The sequence below is a fragment of the Notothenia rossii genome, assembly GCF_949606895.1.
Source record: "Notothenia rossii genome assembly, chromosome: 4".
NCBI classification, from domain to species: domain Eukaryota; kingdom Metazoa; phylum Chordata; class Actinopteri; order Perciformes; family Nototheniidae; genus Notothenia; species Notothenia rossii.
The window spans coordinates 59,055,961-59,077,964 of record NC_136902.1 but is presented as its reverse complement, the minus strand read 5'-3'; the positions used below and the strand labels follow the sequence as shown (position 1 = coordinate 59,077,964).

At 40.3% G+C, this 22,004-nt stretch overlaps 3 protein-coding genes across 6 annotated transcripts in view; 2 read left to right on the top strand and 1 right to left on the bottom strand.

Annotated features, from left to right (window-relative positions):
• nf1a (neurofibromin 1a) overlaps positions 1-22,004 on the top strand; it is a 117,396-nt gene that overhangs the window by 38,340 nt on the left and 57,052 nt on the right. Inside the window, exons 10-18 of the mRNA XM_079673791.1 lie at positions 11,133-11,522; positions 11,894-12,033; positions 12,176-12,298; positions 18,777-18,860; positions 18,949-19,065; positions 19,569-19,750; positions 19,843-20,054; positions 20,144-20,305; positions 21,749-21,846. Of these exons, the coding sequence (XP_079529917.1) occupies positions 11,133-11,522; positions 11,894-12,033; positions 12,176-12,298; positions 18,777-18,860; positions 18,949-19,065; positions 19,569-19,750; positions 19,843-20,054; positions 20,144-20,305; positions 21,749-21,846 (1,508 nt within the window). The remainder of the gene's footprint in view (positions 1-11,132; positions 11,523-11,893; positions 12,034-12,175; positions 12,299-18,776; positions 18,861-18,948; positions 19,066-19,568; positions 19,751-19,842; positions 20,055-20,143; positions 20,306-21,748; positions 21,847-22,004) is intronic.
• Positions 13-2,325, top strand: LOC307037420 (uncharacterized protein). Its single transcript, XM_079678276.1, has 3 exons — positions 13-1,217; positions 1,594-1,812; positions 1,895-2,325. Exons 1-3 carry the CDS (start codon positions 364-366, stop codon positions 2,100-2,102), a joined length of 1,281 nt encoding a protein of 426 aa, XP_079534402.1. The 5' UTR covers positions 13-363; the 3' UTR covers positions 2,103-2,325.
• On the bottom strand, positions 2,723-7,359 carry LOC307037422 (G2/M phase-specific E3 ubiquitin-protein ligase-like; the record flags this gene model as incomplete). Of its 4 annotated transcripts, XM_079678280.1 has the most annotated exons (13): positions 2,723-3,042; positions 3,119-3,333; positions 3,623-3,795; positions 4,216-4,394; positions 4,575-4,888; positions 4,967-5,113; positions 5,203-5,270; positions 5,351-5,390; positions 5,640-5,698; positions 5,914-5,993; positions 6,094-6,400; positions 6,479-6,597; positions 6,831-7,359. In XM_079678280.1, 8 exons carry the CDS (start codon positions 7,003-7,005, stop codon positions 5,020-5,022), a joined length of 942 nt encoding a protein of 313 aa, XP_079534406.1. In that variant the 3' UTR covers positions 2,723-3,042; positions 3,119-3,333; positions 3,623-3,795; positions 4,216-4,394; positions 4,575-4,888; positions 4,967-5,019. The 4 variants fall into 4 exon arrangements, with proteins under 4 accessions (XP_079534406.1, XP_079534405.1, XP_079534407.1 ...); XM_079678279.1 differs by having other exon boundaries at positions 4,575-5,113; XM_079678281.1 differs by lacking the exon at positions 4,216-4,394 and having other exon boundaries at positions 4,575-5,113.

Here is a 22,004-nt window from a genome sequence, read left to right as displayed (position 1 = left end):
CTGTACGGTGGCTGGGAAGTGCAATGGACAATTACAAAGTGTGAAACACTTTAACAAAGCTTGAGACAAATTTACATTTTATAAAACAAAATTACATTAGCAAAAACACTTTTACCAAGGATAAAACAATTTAACATTAACAAAAACAAATTAACAAAATGCAAAACACTTTAACATTTCCCGAAACACTTTAACATTTCCCGAAACACATTAACATTTCCCGAAACACATTTACAAACCAGAATTAAACCGGAAGTGACGTGACGTGACGTGACGTAACCATAGGACGTGACGTGATTGGCTCAAATTTAAATTTGTTTTGGCGGAAAGACCGAAGGTACGAGTGTGTTTCATATACAGTCTATGGTGTGTTTACGTTCGGTAAACATGTTTTGTCCGTTTTGTGGAAACAACCTGGAACAAGTGACACGGTTTTGCCTTTCGTGTGGAGGATCTCTGGAGTGTTTAAAGGACACGGGTCAGACAGAAGGACCAGATATCTTGCATCATTGCGTGCAATATTTTAATGAAGGTCACTCGTATGCTGTAATCGTGGACATTTTGTCTACCTTTCACGGTGTAAAAATCAGTTTGCGGACTCTTAAAAGCAAACTGAATCAAGCCGGGTTTTACCGCAGAAAGGGTTATTCCTCTCAAATCGCTGTAATTAACGCCATCAGGTTGGAACTTCGTGGACCTGGACAATTGTTTGGATACCGAACAATGTGGCAGGCACTAAAACAAAAGTACAGTCTTCGAGTGAAGAGAGATGATGTTATGAATTTGCTCCGGGAGCTTAACCCTCGAGGCTGCGAGAGGAGATCTCGCAGAAGGTTTATAAGGAGAACCTACCACTCAATGGGACCGAACTATATGTGGCATGCTGACGGTTATGACAAACTTAAGCCATTCGGTGTGGCCCTTTCAGGATGCATAGATGGATTTTCACGTAAAGTACTATGGCTTGAATGTGGTCCAACAAACAATAACCCAAGAGTTATCGCTCAATATTTCCTCAAATGTGTGCGAACCCTCGGTGTCATCCCCATGAGGCTGCGGACTGATTGTGGCACGGAGAACGGAATTATGGCTGCAATTCAGTGTACCCTACGTCACCATCACCATGACTACTACTCTGGAGCGTCCAGCCACATGTATGGAACATCCATGACTAATCAGCACATTGAGTCCTGGTGGTCCATATTAAGAAAGGGAAGGTAAGTGTTTATCATTATTTTCTATTACTTGCCAACCCTGTCAGACAAACAACATTTGCTTAGCTAAAGTGTATCAGTTTTTATTATAATAGATATAATATATAGCCTGTAGTCTATGACCCAGACTATACAAGGCCTTTCTTTAGAACTTCTTTTTGGCAGAAATAAAGTTAGAAACTGTGAACATCTAAGCGTGGGTTTTGGATTGAACAGCGGCCCCTGAGGGGACGTAGGCCCTATAGGTTGTGAAGCAAATAAATTATGAAATAGACACTCAATGATTTGTTGTTGATTTTACTGGTAACCTTTTAATGTAATTTGTAGAATTGTTGTATATTGCTTAATAATTCACTTGAAAATATATCAATTTCTATAGGTCTCAGTTCTGGATGGAGCTATTTGCAGACCTCCGAGATGCTGGATACTTCAACGGGAGTCACGAGCATCAGTGCCTTCTGAGATTCTGCTTCGTTGATGTTATTCAGAAGGACTTGGATGAGTGTGTGAGACTGTGGAACAGTCACAGGATTCGCCCTTCCAGAACAGCATCATGTCCAGGAGGAGTGCCCAATGAACTGTACTACTTGCCACACAGGTAATACATTGGTGATGGATTGATACTTCTTTGTGTTTTTATCTTAAATGTAAATAAATACTATATCTTCTATTTAACATAGATTTGGCTCCAGGGACTGTGGATTTGAGATTGAACAGGCAGAATTGGATGCTGTTCCTGAGACAAGCCTGTCAATAGCTCCATGTGGGGACCAAAACATGCAAGAGTACTTGGACTTTGCTATGGAGCGCAATGACCTACAGAAGCCAGAGAACTGGGAGACTGCATCAGAACTGTACATGAAGCTGAAAGAATATGCTCAGTTATAAAGTAATCGAAAAGGTATTCAGAAGTACAGTAGCACTGTTTCACCACTCCAAATCAGATTTCAGGGCTCAACAATGCTTGGTTTCATGGTTTGTCAGACTGCATTTACTCTTTCCCCTGTGACGTATCCAAATGATTATGGTACCTGTTCATCCGAAGACTGGTCCTATTTAGAAAAAAGATATTCCCATACATTTTTAAATAAAAACAGCATTTTGAAATGAACATTGTTTCCAGCCAATCACCATATTTGTTTCAATGTCATTTATACAGCACCAAATCACAGCATAAATATCTTAATCATTATAAAATATAACCGGAATAACAACAAACAACGCTCCAATTAGCAAGCACAAACAAGGTTATGTTCTGTGTGTAATTGTGTGCAGAAAGAACATTTCTGTATAAGTCTTATTTCAACCATGTGGACTCACTGGAAACCTGAGAATGAATGACTGATTTACAACAAAGAAGCTATGGGTGGCAATGTGAAATATGTATAGCAAAGTTCAGAGTATTTATAAAAATTGTATAGGTATAGAACAATACTTTGATTTTGTCCCAAACTAAATGGACAACATGAGCTGTAAGAAGAAAAAAAAACACGTTCACATCCAACAACAACTATGAACAACCTTTATAGAGTGTTTACTCTATGAAAAACCTTCATAGAGTCTGTACTCTATGGGTCATCCAGTCACATGACTTAAAAACAGCCAAATCCTGGAGAATTTTGCATTCCAAAGTCCATTTGGGACTTAAACACATTGTATGCGTCAAGGAGAGGTAGTTTTAATGTGTTGGAACATGTGTTTGCCATTGGGAATGGAGAATCATCAAGGAACTCTATTCCTGGCGATGGTTCAAATCCAGATGGGGGAAGTGAAGTCAGCCCAGTCGCAAACATCAAAACATCTTCCAAAGACACAGCAGTCTGGCTTTCTGCAAAGAAAACATGTTCAGATACATTTTGGCAATGTGTTTCCTGAAATAGTTATAAAAACAGCGATTTACAAACCTTCACAATCGAGGAGATAGTCTGCCCAGTAGCCCAAAGTTTGACTTTCCCTAAGCCTCCTGTTACTCCCTGGTGGACTGAGGTCAGGCTTGAAGAGTCGCTCAAGTTCCAGAGCAGTAAGTCGCTTTTCAGAGTGGCACAGGACCGGGGCCAGCAGAGTAGGGTGCTGCTGTAGTGCGTTTAAAAACTGAAGGGCTGAAAGACCCTCCTTGAATCTGAAGAGTGAACAAAAAAAATATTTCATCACAAAGTCACATTTAAATAACCTAATACCTAAAACAAGGGGGGGGTGGCATGAGCACTTAAAGATTGGCACAAGACAGGCAGGGAAAGGAGAGACGGACGTCCCATATCAGTTATACTACACAGGCACACATTTTGACACTGACTAATTGCTAACAGATAAACATAGAATAAACCAAAGAGGGGGACCATGAGGAATTTTAAACAAAAAATTCTTACATACATTAAAAAAAAATCATATGAATACAAATATGATCTTACCTCTCAATTACAGAGGAGTTTCGGCCAATAATGTACCACTGGAGGTAGTCTGACACAATATCATTCTTTCCTTCAACAGAAGCCACATGTCTCAGACAACCTGCTGTCTGTAACATTGTGCTGTGTCTCATGGTCATTTCTCGCAAGGCATCCACTGAGGCAGCATTCTCAATCTGAAGATTATAAAATGGATATAAACAATCCAGTCAATAACTGCATGTACTGTATATTCTTGCCATTTTTTTTCCATTGCAAGATTTATATATTACTATTACTACTATCCTTGTACAATATATACCTGGCTGCTAAATCCTCTATTACAGGATGTGTTTTTTGTAAATTGTGTTTGTGTATCTTTACTAGTTTTTTATCATTCTTCTTAGGTAACATTAAGTTGTCTTTGGCTCTATTCTGCTCCAACAATGTAAATGTCCCCTCTGTGGGACTAATAAGGGTATTCTGATTCTGATCACAAAACAAAAAATGAAGCCAATTTGGTGTATGTGATAAAGGTAAAGTAAAGATGTCTCAAAACACTGCAGGAACTACATAATAATCCACCCTACCACACTGTTGCTGTATGCAATTCTCACCTCTTGTAAAGCTTTCCCTACTTCTTCATCAGTTATTAAATCAACTGTTGCTTTGAATGAAGGCTGGCCTGCAAGATAATGTACAAGATCTTCTGACAGAAAATGTGGCCCTGGACCTCCATGCACAACTGACACTGCAATCATCTTTCCTGCCAAGTAGTATTCATCCTCCCTAACAGCTGTGAATAAAGGTATTCATATTGCAAAATTAAAACTTTATTTAGTATATACTTTAATGTACTGTAATGAAACTCAACGTTTTGGAAAAAATTGTTCAAGCAACAAATCATATGTCATGTGATATATATGGTTAATGATCATTAACAATTGTATTAGTACACTTCTAACCGTATGCATACCATTTGCATTGTAGACCAAGAAGCGGCGTCCGTCTGGCCCATCAAAAATGGGCCGGTCTTTCAGATTCTTCATCAGTAGAGATAAAAACTCTCTCCTGGGACCACCTGAGTCAATTCCTTCTTCGAAAACACCAACATCATCAGTGAATTTTACCAGCATGTCACAGTTTTCTGAATACGATGTACGCTTGAAACCTCTGACTGCTCCATCCCAAACATTAGCCCTTGAAATGTTGAACCGGCTGACTCTTCCATGATCAATAGGCTGTGAGAGGTTAGCAATAATGGCAGGTAATGTAATGTTCATCTCCTCCCTGTAAAGGAAAAAAAGTGACCTTATTAGTGGATATTCCAGAGAGTGCACAAACAGTTTAAAAAAAAAAATGTTGTACCAGAAATATTGTACAGAGAAAAAAAATGTAATGCCACTGTAATAGCTGTCCGTTTATATTTCAGTGTCCAATAAACTCGTCATGTTGACTGCAACCAGCTCTTCGTCCTCTTCTTCAACACATGGTGCATACAGGTCTGTGTATGTACTGTTAGGAAGTGATCATTCCCATGTTAAAACATCTTACAAACAAAAATGTCTTTCTCGTGTAAGTGAGTTACTAACATTTGTACTTACCTGTAGCAAGTAGTCTTGTCTGTATTTGTTTTGGGTGGACCCATATCCTCAGTATCAGATATTACTATCTGAAATACAAATACAAATTTCTGTAACAAAACAACACTGAACATTAGAAACATCAGGCTTCCACAATCTGCCTCAATACCTGTCCAGGCTGAGTTGTGGATGAATGTCCAAGTGCCTTCCTGAAACATGATAAAATTGATAAAATTATTAACTTCATGATACAGGGTATAGTTGAGTTTTAAGTAACATTTAGAGGTAGGAGGAACCATAAGATTTATAAATAACAGATTATTTTTGTTTGAAATTAGATTAAACATGACATGTATGGTATTTTTGTATCCATGTTCACCAGAGAAAATGCTGTGGCCTATTCTTATCATCCACTTAAAGATAAATTACTTATTTTGTAAAAATAAGTACAAACTTACCCTTCATTTTCCGGTTTGTGTTTTGGAGTACTTTTGTTTCGTGGTTCAAATTCAAATACCTGAGAGTAAAAGTGTACAATTATCAACAGCTTCCATTATTGTTCCCTTACCACATATGTCTATCAACAGTGAAACGTTGTGAGTGTTTCTGATAGTAATTGTAACTGCCAAGTTGGTTCTTCTAAAATATTTACCAGAATATAGATTTCCTGCTTAAAATCAAATGTATATGAAAAATAAATAAATGAACATTAAAATAAAATCATTTACGCACCACAGTGTCAGCCTGATTGAATTCAGCTGTGCTCCTAGATGTGATGACAATATCCGAATCAGAGTCTGAGGTATCATCCCCTGTAGTAAAAGCAAAACGTTCAACACATTATTATGTATGCTGCAGTAGAGGATGTTAACATGTAAACAATTAAAATATTGAATAATAACATCCACAAACCTCCTCTAAAATGTTTCTCAAGGCAAATGAAAAGGGTGATCCTGGCATATGCCTTTCCTAAATCCTTTTTATATTCTGCCAATGTGAATGGCTTTTCTGAACCAGGCACATTGACAACCTCTGAGCAGTCTGGATACAAAAGGACGTACGGTCCTTCATCCATGTCCTTGTTAAAGGCTTTCATTTTCTGGACAGCTCGTTCCAGTATAGCAGGTGCTGCTACCTCCGGGTCTGTAAACAACGGGAGTGTTTTCCCTCTCCGAGGCTTTAAATCAACTCCTTGTGGCGACATCATTCCTATGTTTATCTAGTAAAATAGCAGAGATATAAGTAATGACACACACAGAGACACTGAGATTTCTATGAAACGGTTAATGCAGCTTACCTGGACTCGTCTCTTTTCTTGTTTAAGTCTTCCTTTCCCACAGTTAAAAGACTGTTTCTCTTTTGACTTTGAGTTTCTGTACTCCATGAAAAGTTTATAGGATCGGCCTGGTTGTTCTGCTATGAATAGTTCCAATAAAAATATAATAATTAGCAGCTCCAACAATCAGCAAAAGCAAGTGTGCATTAAAGTTTACGGAAAACCTAAAAATAAAAACTAGCATATTAGCTCAATGCGTTGCTATTCCGTTAAGACATGGATTGGTATTTGACTGATATGAAACTGTGATTGAACTTTTATTTACTGCATGTCTTACATTAGCATCACAAAGCTAGCGCAATACTACACTTACTTTGTTTCGCATTTTCCGGCTGTTTCGATGTCCCCTGTGCGCTTGGTACACCCGTCTGGTCCGTGTCCTTTAAACACTCCAGAGATCCTCCACACGAAAGGCAAAACCGTGTCACTTGTTCCAGGTTGTTTCCACAAAACGGACAAAACATGTTTACCGAACGTAAACACACCATAGACTGTATATGAAACACACTCGCACCTTCGGTCTTTCCGCCAAAACAAATTTAAATTTGAGCCAATCACGTCACGTCCTATGGTCACGTCACGTCACGTCAAGTCACTTCCGGTTTGATTCTGGTTTGTAAATGTGTTTCGGGAAATGTTAATGTGTTTCGGGAAATGTTAAAGTGTTTCGGGAAATGCTAAAGTGTTTTGCATTTTCTTAATTTGTTTTTGTTAATGTTAAATTGTTTTATCCTTGGTAAAAGTGTTTTTGCTAATGTAATTTTGTTTTATAAAATGTAAATTTGTCTCAAGCTTTGTTAAAGTGTTTCACACTTTGTAATTGTCCATTGCACTTCCCAGCCACCGTAGGTAATAACTTCATAATTAACTACATTTGAAAGCAGAAGTCTAGGGCAAGTAATTGCAAGTCTCTTCAGTGAGAATGTCAAAAAATGATTTAAAAAGAAAAGCCAAATTCTGAAAAAAAAGTAAAAAATTGTGAAATTTTGTGAAAAAGTTACATTTTGAAAAAAAAGTTAGATTTTGAAGAAAGACAAATTCTGAGAAAAAAGTCATTTTGAAAAAAGAAGAAGTTAAATTTGAGATGCATTATGGGACATGTAGTTTATGGGCAATGTGCTTCTGTAAAGCGGCATGTAACCGTATAATAAACATATTATATTCTTTCAGAGCTCTTGTAGGCCACATAAAATGAAGTCGCGGGCCGGATTTGGCCCCCGGGCCTTGAGTTGGACACCCCTGCTATACACCAAGTTGCCTGCTCTTTAATTTTGGCGTTATGAAAACGCTTTCAATTGCGTCTTGAACATTTGAAACCATTCTTCCTCTGAAATTTACCTTTTTAACTCCGCTTCCCATTTTGCTTTTATGTACATAGTGGATTCCCCCCTGTTTCCCCCCAAAGCCTGGTAGAAAGCAGAGATGATCAGAAACCCCTTCCACAATCACCCCAGTTACAGTATCTAAAGATTCATCTGAGCACTAGTGATTATTGATTAACAGACAGTCCTAATTAGTATATTTTTGATAGGTTGAACATCTCCAACAATGCTGTTTTTGTATTGGTATTGAGTTAAGCTTTAGGTAGGATCAAAGTGTAAACCTTGTGAAGGATGGACGTAGGCAAGGAACGTTTATTTATATAGCCCATTTCAACACATGGTTGTTCAAAGTTCTTTTAGAAAGAAATTTAAATACATGTACAGATACATTAGGGTTAGGATTAGAATAAAACAATTATAAATTACAAGAACAAAAGTTACAGTTCTGTCTAAGATATGAATGGTTATTTCATTTAATGAAAGGCAGCAACAAAAAGTCTTCAGTCTTGATTTAAAAGACATTAGAGCTGCAGTTTCCTGGGAGTTTGTTCAAGAAATATGTAGTATTTTCTAGTCCATGAAGCCATGTAGACATCTGGGGCCGTATTCACAAAGCATTTTATCTTACCCCTAGGAGTGCTCCTAACTCGCGCTAAAACATTTTACGTAGGAGTTTTTTCTTAAAAGTTATTCACAAAGCCGCTGAGACCTACTCATACTAAGGATAAATCACTAAGAGTGAACTAAGAGTGACGTGCCGTTGCTATGGATTACGTCGATTCTCATGCATGAGTTTAGAAGCGGTCAGTACGGTGATTGGTTGTTCAGAGTAGGCGGTCTCGGTGAAACTCATCCGCAACATCCCACAAACGAGCCCACTAAATCACCGAAAAACAAGGAAATAGCCTAGGCTAGAAATGTACTCCTATCAAATAGTTATGGACAGTGCAGTTAGCAGAATACACGCATGATGACAAGTTTGTGCAGACCACGATAATGATGTTGTATATGCACGTTAAAGAGAGAGAGCAAACAATAAAAATACGTAAATTGCATTAAATCAAGGAAGCAATTAAAAGCACCCTGCAAACTATTATCCAATGAGCATATTTCCAGCACTTAAATACTTTCAATAACAGCCCATACCGCCGTTCAAGTCCCCCTATCATGATGAATGAAAACAATCTGCATGTGGATGGAATGTACTTTCTTTCTATTGACGAACACGTCCTCATCTTTTGATGGCGCAATTATTTTTATGTGCGTCCCGTCAATAGCACCGACCACACGGGGGCATACCTGCAATTGCCATGAAGTTGGCTTTGATCCTGTATAGTTGTTGATTGTCCAAAGGAAACCGGATAAACTGTTGGATGATATGTGGTCTAGAGAGCGCGTTGATGGTTTGATTTATGGCACGGCTGACTGATGGTTGCGATATTCCTAAATCGTCGGCATTGCAAAGTTGCCTTTTCCCACATTGCTAAATATCGTAGTGTTGCCAAACATTTTATTTCCGGACTAATCGGGTTATTCCTGTTATTCGGGGATGTTATTGCATCCCGCACTAATTCCACAACAAGTTTGATACCCTCACGATTTAGCCTATATCTCTTGATCAATTCACAGTCTTCCATTGTCTCCAAAACATTTCGTCTCGCAGCCATTTTCAGATTCTTTTTGAATAGGTCTTACTGAGTTAGGAGTCCTTTCGAGGACTTTTAAGCTCTCCTAAACTTAGGTGCTACTTTTAGGCCTAAAATACTTTTGTGAATTGCTCTTAGTGAATAAAATTAGGAGTCCTAAATTTAAGACTGACACGCCCATTATGTTTAGGAGTTTCTCCTAAATTTGCCAGTTAGGAGCTACTTTTAACCCTAAGATCCTTTGTGAATACGGCCCCTGAGCATTTTATCTTACCGCTAGGAGTGCTCCTAACTCTCTCTAAAACATTTTACGTAGGAGTTTTTTCTTAAAAGTTATTCACAAAGCCGCTGAGACCTACTCATACTAAGGATAAATCACTAACAGTGAACTAAGAGTGACGTGCCGTTGCTATGGATTACGTCGATTCTCGTGCATGAGTTTAGAAGCGGTCAGTACGGTGATTGGTTGTTCAGAGCAGGCGGTCTCGGTGAAACTCATCCGCAACATCCCACAAACGAGCCCACTAAAACAAGGAAATAGCCTAGGCTAGAAATGTATTCCTATCTAATAGTTATGGACAGTGCAGTTAGCAGAATACACGCATGATGACAAGTTTGTGCAGACCACGATAATGACGTTGTATATGCACGTTAAAGAGAGAGAGCAAACAATAAAAATACTTAAATTGCATTAAATCAAGGAGGCAATTAAAAGCACCCCGCAAACTATTATCCAATGAGCATATTTCCAGCACTTAAACACTTTCAATAACAGCCCATACCGCCGTTAAAGCCCCCCTATCATGATGAATGAAAACAATCTGCGTGTTGATGGAATGTACTTTCTTTCTATTGAAGAACACGTCCTCATCTTTTGATGGCGCAATTCTTTTTATGTGCGTCCCGTCAATAGCACCGACCGCACTGGGCATACCTGCAATTACCATGAAGTTGGCTTTGATCCTGTGTAGTTGTTGATTGTCCAAAGGAAACCGGATAAACTGTTGGATGATATGTGGTCTAGAGAGCGCGTTGATGGTTTGGTTTATGGCACGGCTGACTGATGGTTGCGATATTCCTAAATCGTCGGCATTGCAAAGTTGCATTTTCCCTGTTGCTAAATATCGTAGTGTTGCCAAACATTTTATTTCCGGACTAATCGGGTTATTCCTGTTAGTCGGGGATGTTATTGCATCCCGCACTAATTCCACAACAAGTTTGATACCCTCACGATTTTGCCTATATCTCTTGATCAATTCACAGTCTTCCATTGTCTCCAAAACATTTTGTCTCGCAGCCATTTTCAGATTCTTTGTGAATAGGTCTTACTGAGTTAGGAGTCCTCTCGAGGACTTTTAAGCTCTCCTAAACTTAGGTGCTACTTTTAGGCCTAAAATACTTTGTGAATTGCTCTTAGTGAATAAAATTAGGAGTCCTAAATTTAAGACTGACACGCCCATTATGTTTAGGAGTTTCTCCTAAATTCGCCAGTTAGGAGCTACTTTTAGCCCTAAGATCCTTTGTGAATACGGCCCCTGGTCTTTAAAAATTGTTTTACATAGAGACATTTTGTCAATGCCTCCTCAGAAGTAGCCACCATGGTGTCGTGCTCCTGCAGTTCAGCGTCTCTCTGTGTGTGTCCCACAGCAGGAGTGGATCAACATGACAGGTTTCCTGTGTGCTCTGGGTGGCGTGTGCCTCCAGCAGCGCAGCACCCCCGGCCCGGCCACCTACAGCCCCCCCATGGGCCCCATGAGCGAGCGCAAACACTCCATGATCTCGATGGGCCCCTGCGACGTCTACAACCCCGTGGTCTCCGTCTCCTCCTGCTCCTCGTCGGCCTCCAGCGAGTCGCCCGTCAGCCGCTTCGTGGACCGGCTGCTGGCCCTGCTGGTGTGTGGCCACGACAGGGTGGGCCTCCACGTGCGCACCAATGTGAAGGACCTGCTGGGGCTGGAGCTCAGCCCTGCCCTCTACCCCATGCTCTTCAACAAGCTGAGGAACAGCATCGGGAAGTTCTTCGACACACAGGGGCCGGTGAGTGGAGCTACGGCAACGCTCAGAATGTTGGAACGATATAAGATTGTCTTGTAGATTACAGAACATTTAAATTGGTGAGTGTTTTAGACGTTGTTTGTCTGTTGGAGCAATAAATAAGAAATAATCCATACAAATTTGGTTTTCTTAAGCTGAAATGAAGGACTATGTTGGAGATGTGCTCATGTCGCTATTAAACTTAGAAACCCAGATTTTTAATTCATGACTATTCCAAATGTTTACTCATACTTGGTTTCTTGTGCCATATTTTTCTTCCACCCTTCCCAAGGTCAATTTTCGAGGTTTTTATATGTATCGTAAATAGTTTGTTCACATGAAATGTACACCTGTTTGGTTTCAACTGTTTCCAGGTTCCTATCAATGACACTAACACCCAGTTTGTGGAGCAGACCATAGCCATCATGAAGAACCTGTTGGATAACCACACGGAGGGCAGCTCCGAACACTTGGGGCAGGCCAGCATTGAGACCATGATGCTCAACCTGGTCAGGTCAGTACTTCCTGCAGGGAAATGTCCTAAGTGATGTTTGCAGAGAGTGAGCTAACATGGTGGAAGCACATTAGCATCGTATTGTGACTGAAAGACGTGACGCGTTGCTATGAGGTGTATTGACCTGCCCACCATCCCTCAGGTATGTGCGCATCCTGGGCAACGTGGTCCATGCCATCCAGATCAAAACCAAACTGTGCCAGCTGGTGGAGGTGATGATGGAGAGGAGGGATGACCTGTCCTTCTGCCAGGAGATGAAGTTCAGGTCAGTGACAAGGATGGACTTTTAGTTAAAAACGCTGACAATTGAAGTTTCAAGGCCCCTTTCTTACATATCAGACCTTCAAAACTCTGAGCAGAATATAGACACATTTGAATAAACAAATTCAAAGGGTAAGAAAGGGAAAACCTCAAACTAACTTTAAGGTATTGCTGTCTCTCACATTTGAGTGCACAAGTGTGTCCAAATGTTAAGTATGGCAGAACGAGGTGCACTATGACTACCTTGATCGTGCTTCGATAATGGTCAAAAAGAGCACACAACGCTGGATGCTTCTGAAGTTGACGCGTAAAAGTTATACATTATTTTTCGCTCTTTATGTAACATCCCATTATGCTGGTGTCAAAGAAAAGCCACTGTTAGTTTTTTAGGGACAATGAGCAGTCTGTTATGATCTGGAACAGCAAAAATAATTGTTCCCGGCTGGCTAGCTAGCTAGCTGAGGGGCGCTCACATGTAGTAAACCTGAGCACACCTTGGCACATACTGGACCGTTTGTAAACCTCGGAGTGGTGTTTGAATGAACCATTTCAGTAGCGTACTCCGAGCAGCAGAGCAGAGCACACTTGCAATGTGTTAAGTTATTTTGTAGCTATACAATTAAAATAAATATATAGCCAGCTAACTAGCTTAGAAAAGGGGCTTCACAATTCTGGAAAAAATAACAATATATGATCATCATATTAATAATTTTTTATTTGAATATTGTCCAAATTTCAATAAAAATGTCAGTTACTTTACCTTTAATTTCCCTACAGATGTAGCGATTCATTTCAGACAGTTTGAAACGCGAGGGCCGTGATTGGTACCTGATCTGCCCTCGCTCAAGGGAAAACCTCCAGCTTGACTTGAGACCGCCCCCGTGATAGATAAATGTAATTATAATGAAGCCAGCTGCAATGGATCATTGATCCACCAGGGGGTGCAGTGGGGTTCCACACTGGAGCTCATGTGAAATAAAGTGAGATACAGTATGCTGGATGTACAGCGGAACTTTGTTAAGATCCATATGTCACGGATATCATACTACTGTGCTAAATAAGAGACATGTAATCATTTACAAAACATCACCATGTTGTTATTCAACAAAATAATTTTGTTATTCGAAAAAAACGAACGGGAGGAAATGCAGCTCGGCTCTCGATTTTTAATCCTAATTTAATCATCATCTTCACCACGATCATTTATGTTTATGTTCGCCGAATTGACATGAAATCACTGACACATATGAATATACTGTATTCAACTTCATTAAAACGTTATTAACGTGCCTAAACTCAGTAATTCACCAAAAATATGTATATTTTAATGGAGCTTCGTCGGTTGATCAGGATCCCAAAGTGTAGCGGAGGGATCTTCATCTGGATGAAGGGTGTTATTCTCCCCATAAGGAACAAGTCGCTGCAAATTATCCCGCTTATTACATGGCCACATTCTCAACAAAGTAACGACATGACTCCCAATATTAATTTAAATGCTTTTATGGATTTAGAAAATGTTTTTATTGGTTTAAAAAATAGTTGTATGTATTGATTTAAATTGACATGCATCCGCTAAGAAAAATAGTCCGTTGTTACCGTTTTTTAAACAGTGTGAATGAAACGGCAGCTCTCAGCTGTGTATTTACACAACTAATGGCCCATCAACCACAGCTCTCTCCCCCCCTCCCCCCCTGATCTTTCTTCTCCAGCAGCTAAACAGTAGGTTACTCTGAGTGACCATAGACTGTATGTGACAAGCTTACAGTTAGTGACGTAACAACACCATAAAAGCTGGTGGGTTGAAAGCAATACGGGAGGTAAAAATAACTACAATAATTGTGATTTATTTATTGTGGCTTTTATGTTTTTAGGTATAAAATGTTATGTAATTCAGGCTTATAGTTCACCCTTCTCTAAAAGCCTTCAACAATGACAATATTCATTGTAATTTAATAAATCCTTCCAACACACATTGTAAAAAATAGTCTACTGTAAGTTAAGAAATCATTTCAATATGTACATCTTCTGATGTAACAACAATAACATTTTAAATAGTAACATAGCTGAACATGGTATGGCACATTTAGCTTTGAGTGTTACTGACCTGAGATGTTTTTATTACATGAATTAAGGTGACTGAGGCTTTTTAACATACAGGGATGCAAACTCATCAGGTATGAAAAAGGTTACAAGGATCCGAGCCCCCGGCTCCCCCACCCCACGGAATGACAGAGGATTTTAGCAGTCAGAACAACTAAAGCAGCAGTGGTAATAATAACAGAAACGCCAAAGAGTCACATCTAATAGAAATATATAAAAGCATTTATTTTAATTGTGTAGAAGTCAGTTTATAATTTTGGCAGCACTGTTGAGCATTTTGAAAATGTATTTTCATGCCTCTGTGCAAGGCTTAAGTCTTTTTATCTTTATAGCCACATGGTGTAAAGTAACTAAGTTCATAAACTCAACAAGTATTATACTTGGGCACAATTTTGAGATACTTGTACTTTATTTAAGTATTTCAATGTTTTGCTCCTTTGTTCTTCTACTCCTCTACAGTTCAGAGGTAAATGGTGTACTTCTACTCCACTACATGTATTTAATCCCTTTAGTTACTTTACAGATGTGGATTAATTAAGTGAAATATAATCAAGTGTTAAATCAGACTTTAGTTCCACCTGGAGTAAATCCACAAGCTACCCTGCAGTAAACAAAGTCATTCAAACTAGCTGCACCTTTACCAGCTTTGAGAACACTTTCATGATCAATCATTATAAAACATATCATATCTATTATTCTGAAATGGACCAACCTGCACAATGACTACTTTTACTGTCGCTACTTTCACTATATTTTGAAAATAATACTTTTCTACTTTTACTTGAGGAACATTTTGAATGCAGGACTTTTACTGTAACAGAGTATTCGTACACTCTGGGACTATTACTTTTACTCAAGTACAAGATCTGAGTACTTCTACTTTTACTCAAGTACAAGACCTGAGTACTTCTACTTTTACTCTAGTACAAGATCTGTGTGCTTCTACTTTTACTCAAGTACAAGATCTGTGTGCTTCTACTTTTACTCAAGTACAAGATCTGTGTGCTTCTACTTTTACTCAAGTACAAGATCTGTGTGCTTCTACTTTTACTCAAGTACAAGATCTGAGTACTTCTACTTTTACTCAAGTACAAGATCTGAGTACTTCTACTTTTACTCAAGTACAATATATATATACTTATACCACCTCTGTTTATAGCCTATGAAAAAAACTATTAGAAATAGAAGGCTAAAGCTAACGTTAGCAGATAGTGACAATGTATGCTAGCTAGCTAGCTCAACGATTCCTTAAATAATATTGCCACAGAAAAACTTTTCAGTTCACATCACGCTCTGCCGCTCCGACAGGGAGCTCGGCTCTGAACACCTGAACAGCCTGTTCTAACAGCTGTTCACCAGCGGTCCAGTCTTTGCCACAGTGACTCCGGACGCACAGTTAATATTAACGAACGCACCCGTAGGTAATGTAGCTGCTGAAGCTAGACCATCATCTCGGAGCAGCAGAGCCTTATTATACATCCATGAGCAGAGCCGACAGGCAGGAAGACTCGAGCACACAGCTCGTACTTCATTATAATATATAAAAAAAGAACACCATGCGTGTCATGATGGCACATAACAGCTCACGGCCGCAGATTACTCCGGGTCCCAGCCCCCCTCATACCCCAAAAATATTTGTATTGCAGATCTACATGAATCACACAAACGACTTATTTTGGATTCAAAACGGCGAATTTCGCCGAAAGGTGACAAGTTTGCATCACTGTACATAGACAGAGCACAACTGAAACATAACATCTGAAACGATGTAACAACGTAATACACTTGTGGGGATGCTTGGGATGTGAGGAGTGAGGGACACGGCTTAGAACGGGCGTGTCGCCTGGCAGGACAGGAGAGTGTGTGCACCAGTCTGCCTTGATCTATGAATTCACGTCCGTGACACTCACTGCTGCCCACAGCTGTTTTATAGAAGGAAATTCCTTCTTTTCATGAAAGTGTTTTAACCACACACACCTCTACACACACATGACGGGTGTTATTTTCCCCATAAGGAACAAGTCGCTGCAAATTATCCCGCTTATTACATGGCCACATTCTCAACAAAGTAACGACATGACTCCCAATATTAATTTAAATGCTTTTATGGATTTAGAAAAGGTTTTTATTGATTTAAAAAATAGTTGTATTGATTTAAAAAATAGTTGTATGTATTGATTTAAATTGACATGCATACGCTAAGAAAAATAGTCCGTTGTTAATGTTTTTTAAACAGTCTGAATGAAACGGCAGCTCTCAGCTGTGTATTTGCACAACTAATGGCCCATCAACCACAGCTCTCTCCCCCCCTCCCCCCTGATCTTTCTTCTCCAGCAGCTAAATTAACTGTAGGTTACTCTGAGTGACAAGCTTACAGTTAGACACAACACTGTCATTGCAAGTGACCCTCAGTTAGTTGACTTTTATGTTCAACTGCTAAATTCGTTACTGATAAAAAAGGGCTTCTACTGTACCTAATTACCTTAACACTAGCACCGCCAGAGGTTTTTGTATAGGCCTACCTAAACCTGTCAAATCCCGCTATTAGAATGCAATTTTTAACAACATAGGGTACTACATAACACACTTTCAGGAAAAGTCACGGACTGGGAGACTTTAATATTTTATTGAAAAAAAGTTACATTGCACACACACAACACACATCACACAAATTGACCCGATTGGCGGTTCTAGTGTTAAATAAACTCACTAATTAATGAAACCAGTTCAATACGCATTATTCTTATTCTTATCATTCTTTATGAGCGCAGAAATAGTCTTAAAATCAGATCTGTTTTTTAAATGAAATCTGACGGCAGGCAGTTAGCTCTGATCACCTATGATCAGAGCTAACTGCACCGCACCTAATCGCTGGCCATTCAGCCACAGACACTGTTCGAAATGGGGGGGGAGCTAGGGGGAGCTTGGCTCCCCCGAAGAGGGAGGGAGCTCCCTTGATGGCTGACTTTGAGATAAATAGGGGGAGCCCAAAACAATCGTTTATATTTGTGTTACACAGATTAGAAATGTTGAGTTTCTGTAAATAACAGTTCTTGAAATAAATAATAGTTATTGTTCATTACAGTTTCTGAATATTTGTTTTATATTTGTGAATATGTCTGGGTGTTGCCATCTGTACGTGGCGGCGCTGCATTCTTACTTACGTTGCTATGGTTATGGCGGTGATGCCGGCGCGGTATTTGAAATGTTCATATTGATATTTTTTTAACTCTGGCTGTGTAATAAAAAAATATGGCAAAACGAAAACAGCCAAGCGTCACAGCTTTTGGATTCACAAGCAAAGAAGCGAAGGAGTCTAAAAATGACAACGTGAACGGAAAACAACTTTTAGTTGGCCGGCTGTAAGCGGCGTTAGGGTCGAGTTTGAGAGCTCCACACCGAGGGAGAGGCCTGCCGATGCGGAGCCTGAAGAGGCTTCAACAACGGCCACATCCGCCGGCATAGTGACACCGTCTGTATTAGTAGAAGAGTGTTTTTATAGCAATTGATCGCATCCGCGCTGCTGCGCCAGTCAACAGAGCGTGCGTGTGACATATTTAGTAGCAGGATGTGCTTTGAAAATTAGGGCTCCCCGAAAGCAAATGGGTAATTCGAAAACTGACAGAGCTCCCTCTATACAAATCAAACTGTAGACGGTGTGAAAGCACCTATTGTTTTAAATAATGGTCGGAATGTGACCTGTGAGCCTTCTGAATTACCGTGGGACAGCACATTCTAAACTAAAATTTCTTAATAATAATAATTATCTTATCTTAATAATATCTTCATATTAATAATAGTAATAAATCATACGGTATGTGTCCGAAAGGGAGCAGGAGGAAGCAAACACAAAAATATACTGCATATTAAAGCAAACGATTGTAAAGGTTAAAGTATGAGCATAACAAATCAAGAACTGTAATGTAAACATTTACATTATAATTATGATTATTTCATATATAAAGACTATATATTATTGAATTACAAGATTAGATATACTTTAGTTGATCTAAAATATTGATGTGTTCAAATGCTCTTCAAAACCCAACTGAAAGTCCATGAAACTTGTCTTTCTGTATTTGTGAATGAAGCGCCATCTCCTGGTTAAAACCTGAAATTGAAAATCTGGCAACGCCCTCTTGGAAAATAGTGGGAGGGCTTAACATTCCTCTATACTGGTCTTTGGCAGGCCGTAGGCAGGAAGCTGTAAGCTGGAGTCCGAAATTCAGTGCTACATCTGTAACTCCTAACATTAGCTTTGGCATTTAGTTAAAGACCAAGTCTCATCATATTCATCTCTCAGGTTGGATGAACAAACACCCTTTTTAGTTCCCTATTGTCAGGAAGGAAGGTTCACTGAAGATGTTGTCTGTTGTCTGCAGGAACAAGATGGTGGAGTATCTGACGGACTGGGTGATGGGAACATCCAACCAAGCTGCTGATGACGACATCAAGTGTCTGACGAGGTGCAGCTCTGTTCCAACTCATCTAATGCAGTGTCCAACTGAGAGAACTCATTTGAACTATTTGATCTTCTGTCTGTGTAATGTACAGGGACCTGGACCAGGCCAGTATGGAGGCAGTCGTGTCTCTGTTGGCGGGTCTTCCTCTTCAGCCAGAGGAGGGAGACGGAGTAGAACTGATGGAAGCCAAATCTCAGCTCTTCCTCAAGTGAGAACACAGCTGCCACCAACCTCCTCTGAGGCTCGGTCATACATTTACGTGTTTATTTAACATGTGTCTTGATACAAATAAGAAAAACTGAATATTGGAAAGAAATTGGAGGATTTTTTTCATCTAAAGAAATAGGCAGGACATCCCATCAAATGAAGATCAAACATGATGCACATGGGACACAATAGGGTGAAACAAACAAACAAACAACTCCAACATTCATTGTTTACATAACGTACTGGCAAGACGTTAGCATCATGAAAGTGTCATCATTTTAACTGGAACATGTACAAAATTATCGAACATGCAACCAATTTTTTCCGCATATATATATAAAAGTGCTTTGAGGGGTCAGAAGACTAGAAAAGCGCTATTTAAATGCAGCCCATTTAACATTTAAAAATGTTGAATATATAGAAGAAAAGGAAGAATTAGCCCTGTGGAGTTGCGTAACCTACATGGGCAAGCCTTTCCTATAATATGCTGTGGTTTGTGTGCAGGTACTTCACCCTGTTCATGAACCTGCTGAACGACTGCAGCGAGGTGGAGGACGAGGGCCAGGCAGTGGGGGGCCGAAAGAGAGGAATGTCCCGTCGCCTGGCCTCGCTCCGCCACTGCACCGTCCTGGCCATGTCCAACCTGCTCAACGCTAACGTGGACAGTGGTCTCATGCACTCCATCGGTAAGGCGGACGCAACATTACCCATCGTAGCATTATGAATAATGGAGCTTTCTACATACCAACAGATTTGTTCTTCACTCCCCCCTCCTCAGGTCTGGGCTACCACAAGGACCTGCAGACTCGAGCCACCTTCATGGAGGTGCTGACCAAGATCCTGCAGCAGGGCACGGAGTTCGACACGCTGGCAGAGACGGTGCTGGCCGACCGCTTCGAGAGGCTGGTGGAGCTGGTCACCATGATGGGAGACCAGGGAGAGCTGCCCATCGCCATGGCGTTGGCTAACGTGGTCCCGGGGTCTCAGTGGGTGTGTACCTCGTCTAACGTCTTATATATTGTATGAACAGTTATCCATGAAAAGTTGATCAGCATTGACGAATGTGTTTGTGTCTCCAGGACGAGCTGGCCCGCGTGCTGGTGACGCTGTTTGACTCGCGCCACCTCCTCTACCAGCTGCTGTGGAACATGTTCTCCAAAGAGGTGGAGCTGGCCGACTCCATGCAGACGCTCTTCAGAGGAAACAGCCTGGCCAGCAAGATAATGACCTTCTGTTTCAAGGTAGGAAGCATAACACAACCCTGCCATGAAGTAAACATGTTAATGTTTGCTTGACCGATTTACATCGTAGTTGAATATTACCCAACATTAACATTATTATTATTTACAACATGTGATAGTGCTTATGGACAGAAATAGTAAACTACGGTATCCTGGTAAGATGCTGGAAGTCTGCATGTTTTGATCCCAACAAGCAGTTGACCGTGTAAAAATGTTGACGTGTTTTAGTTATTAAATGCAGTGTTGTAGCAGATATTACTTTGTGAATCACAACGTTGGTAATGGACTGTTATGGATGTCATTTGAATGGAAAACACCTGCCGTGATGCTGTAATTTACTTTCTCTAAACCCATGTTTAGGTACATACAGTAAGGTCTTCACAAAAGGTCTGGAGGTTTATGGAATGCAAATCAGGTCTAATTCATCTTGGCAGAAAGAGGCCTTGAGGTGTTTCTGAAGTCCCGCTCAGCTGCAACGATAGCTGCTGCACAAACGGTCCTCAGGACACCTTTTCCGGGAGAATTAGCAGCCACAGTTCCACTTGTGCAGACAATTTCTCAAGAAAGTCTCCACTGTTTAGCAAACTTCTCGTATATTAGAATTCAATATTTATTTGTTTGCTTCATACTGCTGTAAAGAGACCAGATGAATGAATCCAGTGTTGCTTGGTAGGCTTCAGTGAATACAGCTTGGTGAAATATACCTGAAGATGTCGTGAATCCAGATTGCAATGAAGGGTCAGTGGTTCGTTCCCCAGTTCTTGCAGTCAACAAGTCAGAGGCTGTGTTTCACTTCGGTTAAACGGAATCCTTGCGTCCATCACTTGCGTCGTTTCCCTGCAACTAGTCCCTCCCACCAGGGAAGCATGGAGAGACGCAAGGAAACCATGAGAAGCAGGGAAATGAGTTTTAAGAGCAATGGGACGTTGTTTCCTCCGGAGTGTCACGTGAAGCGACATCTGTTAGTGATGACACAGCTGATCGTCTGACAGCAGCCAGATCAGTGCATGCGCTGCATCGTCCAATCAGTGAGCGATACACAGTAAGGGGGCGGGGCGAGTATCTGAGGATTTCACTGGAGGATGGTCTGGTAGTTCCTCGATTATCGCTCCTCTGTTATCCCTCCTCGATCCTCCGGCACAAATAAGGCCACTGGGACGGTACTCAAGATGGCGCAGACAAATTTCCGGTGATACCGAGGAGCGAGGAAAGGAAAAATAACCGAAGTGAGACGCACCCAGAGTGTCCTTGATATAAGAATGAAAATGTCAGCTAAAGGAAATGTATGTCATTTCTGGTTTAAGTAAGGCTAGGAAATACATGATTGTCGAACCTGCGCAAGAAATAGGAGGCGAAAACTGGAGCACAGCACTAGTAACATTAGTAGTAGTGTATTTGTATATTGTATTCATTTTGACAGTATTTTCTTCTGTCTTGTGTCAGGTCTATGGGGCAGCATACCTGCAGAAGCTCCTGGAGCCTTTACTAAGAGGGGTCATCACCACCCCCGAACACATCAGCTTTGAGGTGGACCCCACAAGGTGAGTCAAATGTAGTGTTCATATTTTCTGACAAATAAATAATCTAAACTATAACTGGTTTTAAACAATTGTTACTCATGTATACTCTAAGGTCTCACAGCAGGGTGGTATACATTATGTGGTGTTATTATATTTTAACACTTCTATGTAAAAGGTTG

Excerpts from the sequence above, each read along its gene's own strand:
- LOC307037420 (XM_079678276.1), top strand. The coding sequence starts at position 364 with ATGGTGTGTTTACGTTCGGTAAACATGTTTTGTCCGTTTTGTGGAAAC. Across the intron at positions 1,218-1,593 it reads TCCATATTAAGAAAGGGAAG|GTCTCAGTTCTGGATGGAGC; the intron begins GTAAGTGTTTAT and ends CAATTTCTATAG. Across the intron at positions 1,813-1,894 it reads CTGTACTACTTGCCACACAG|ATTTGGCTCCAGGGACTGTG; the intron begins GTAATACATTGG and ends TATTTAACATAG.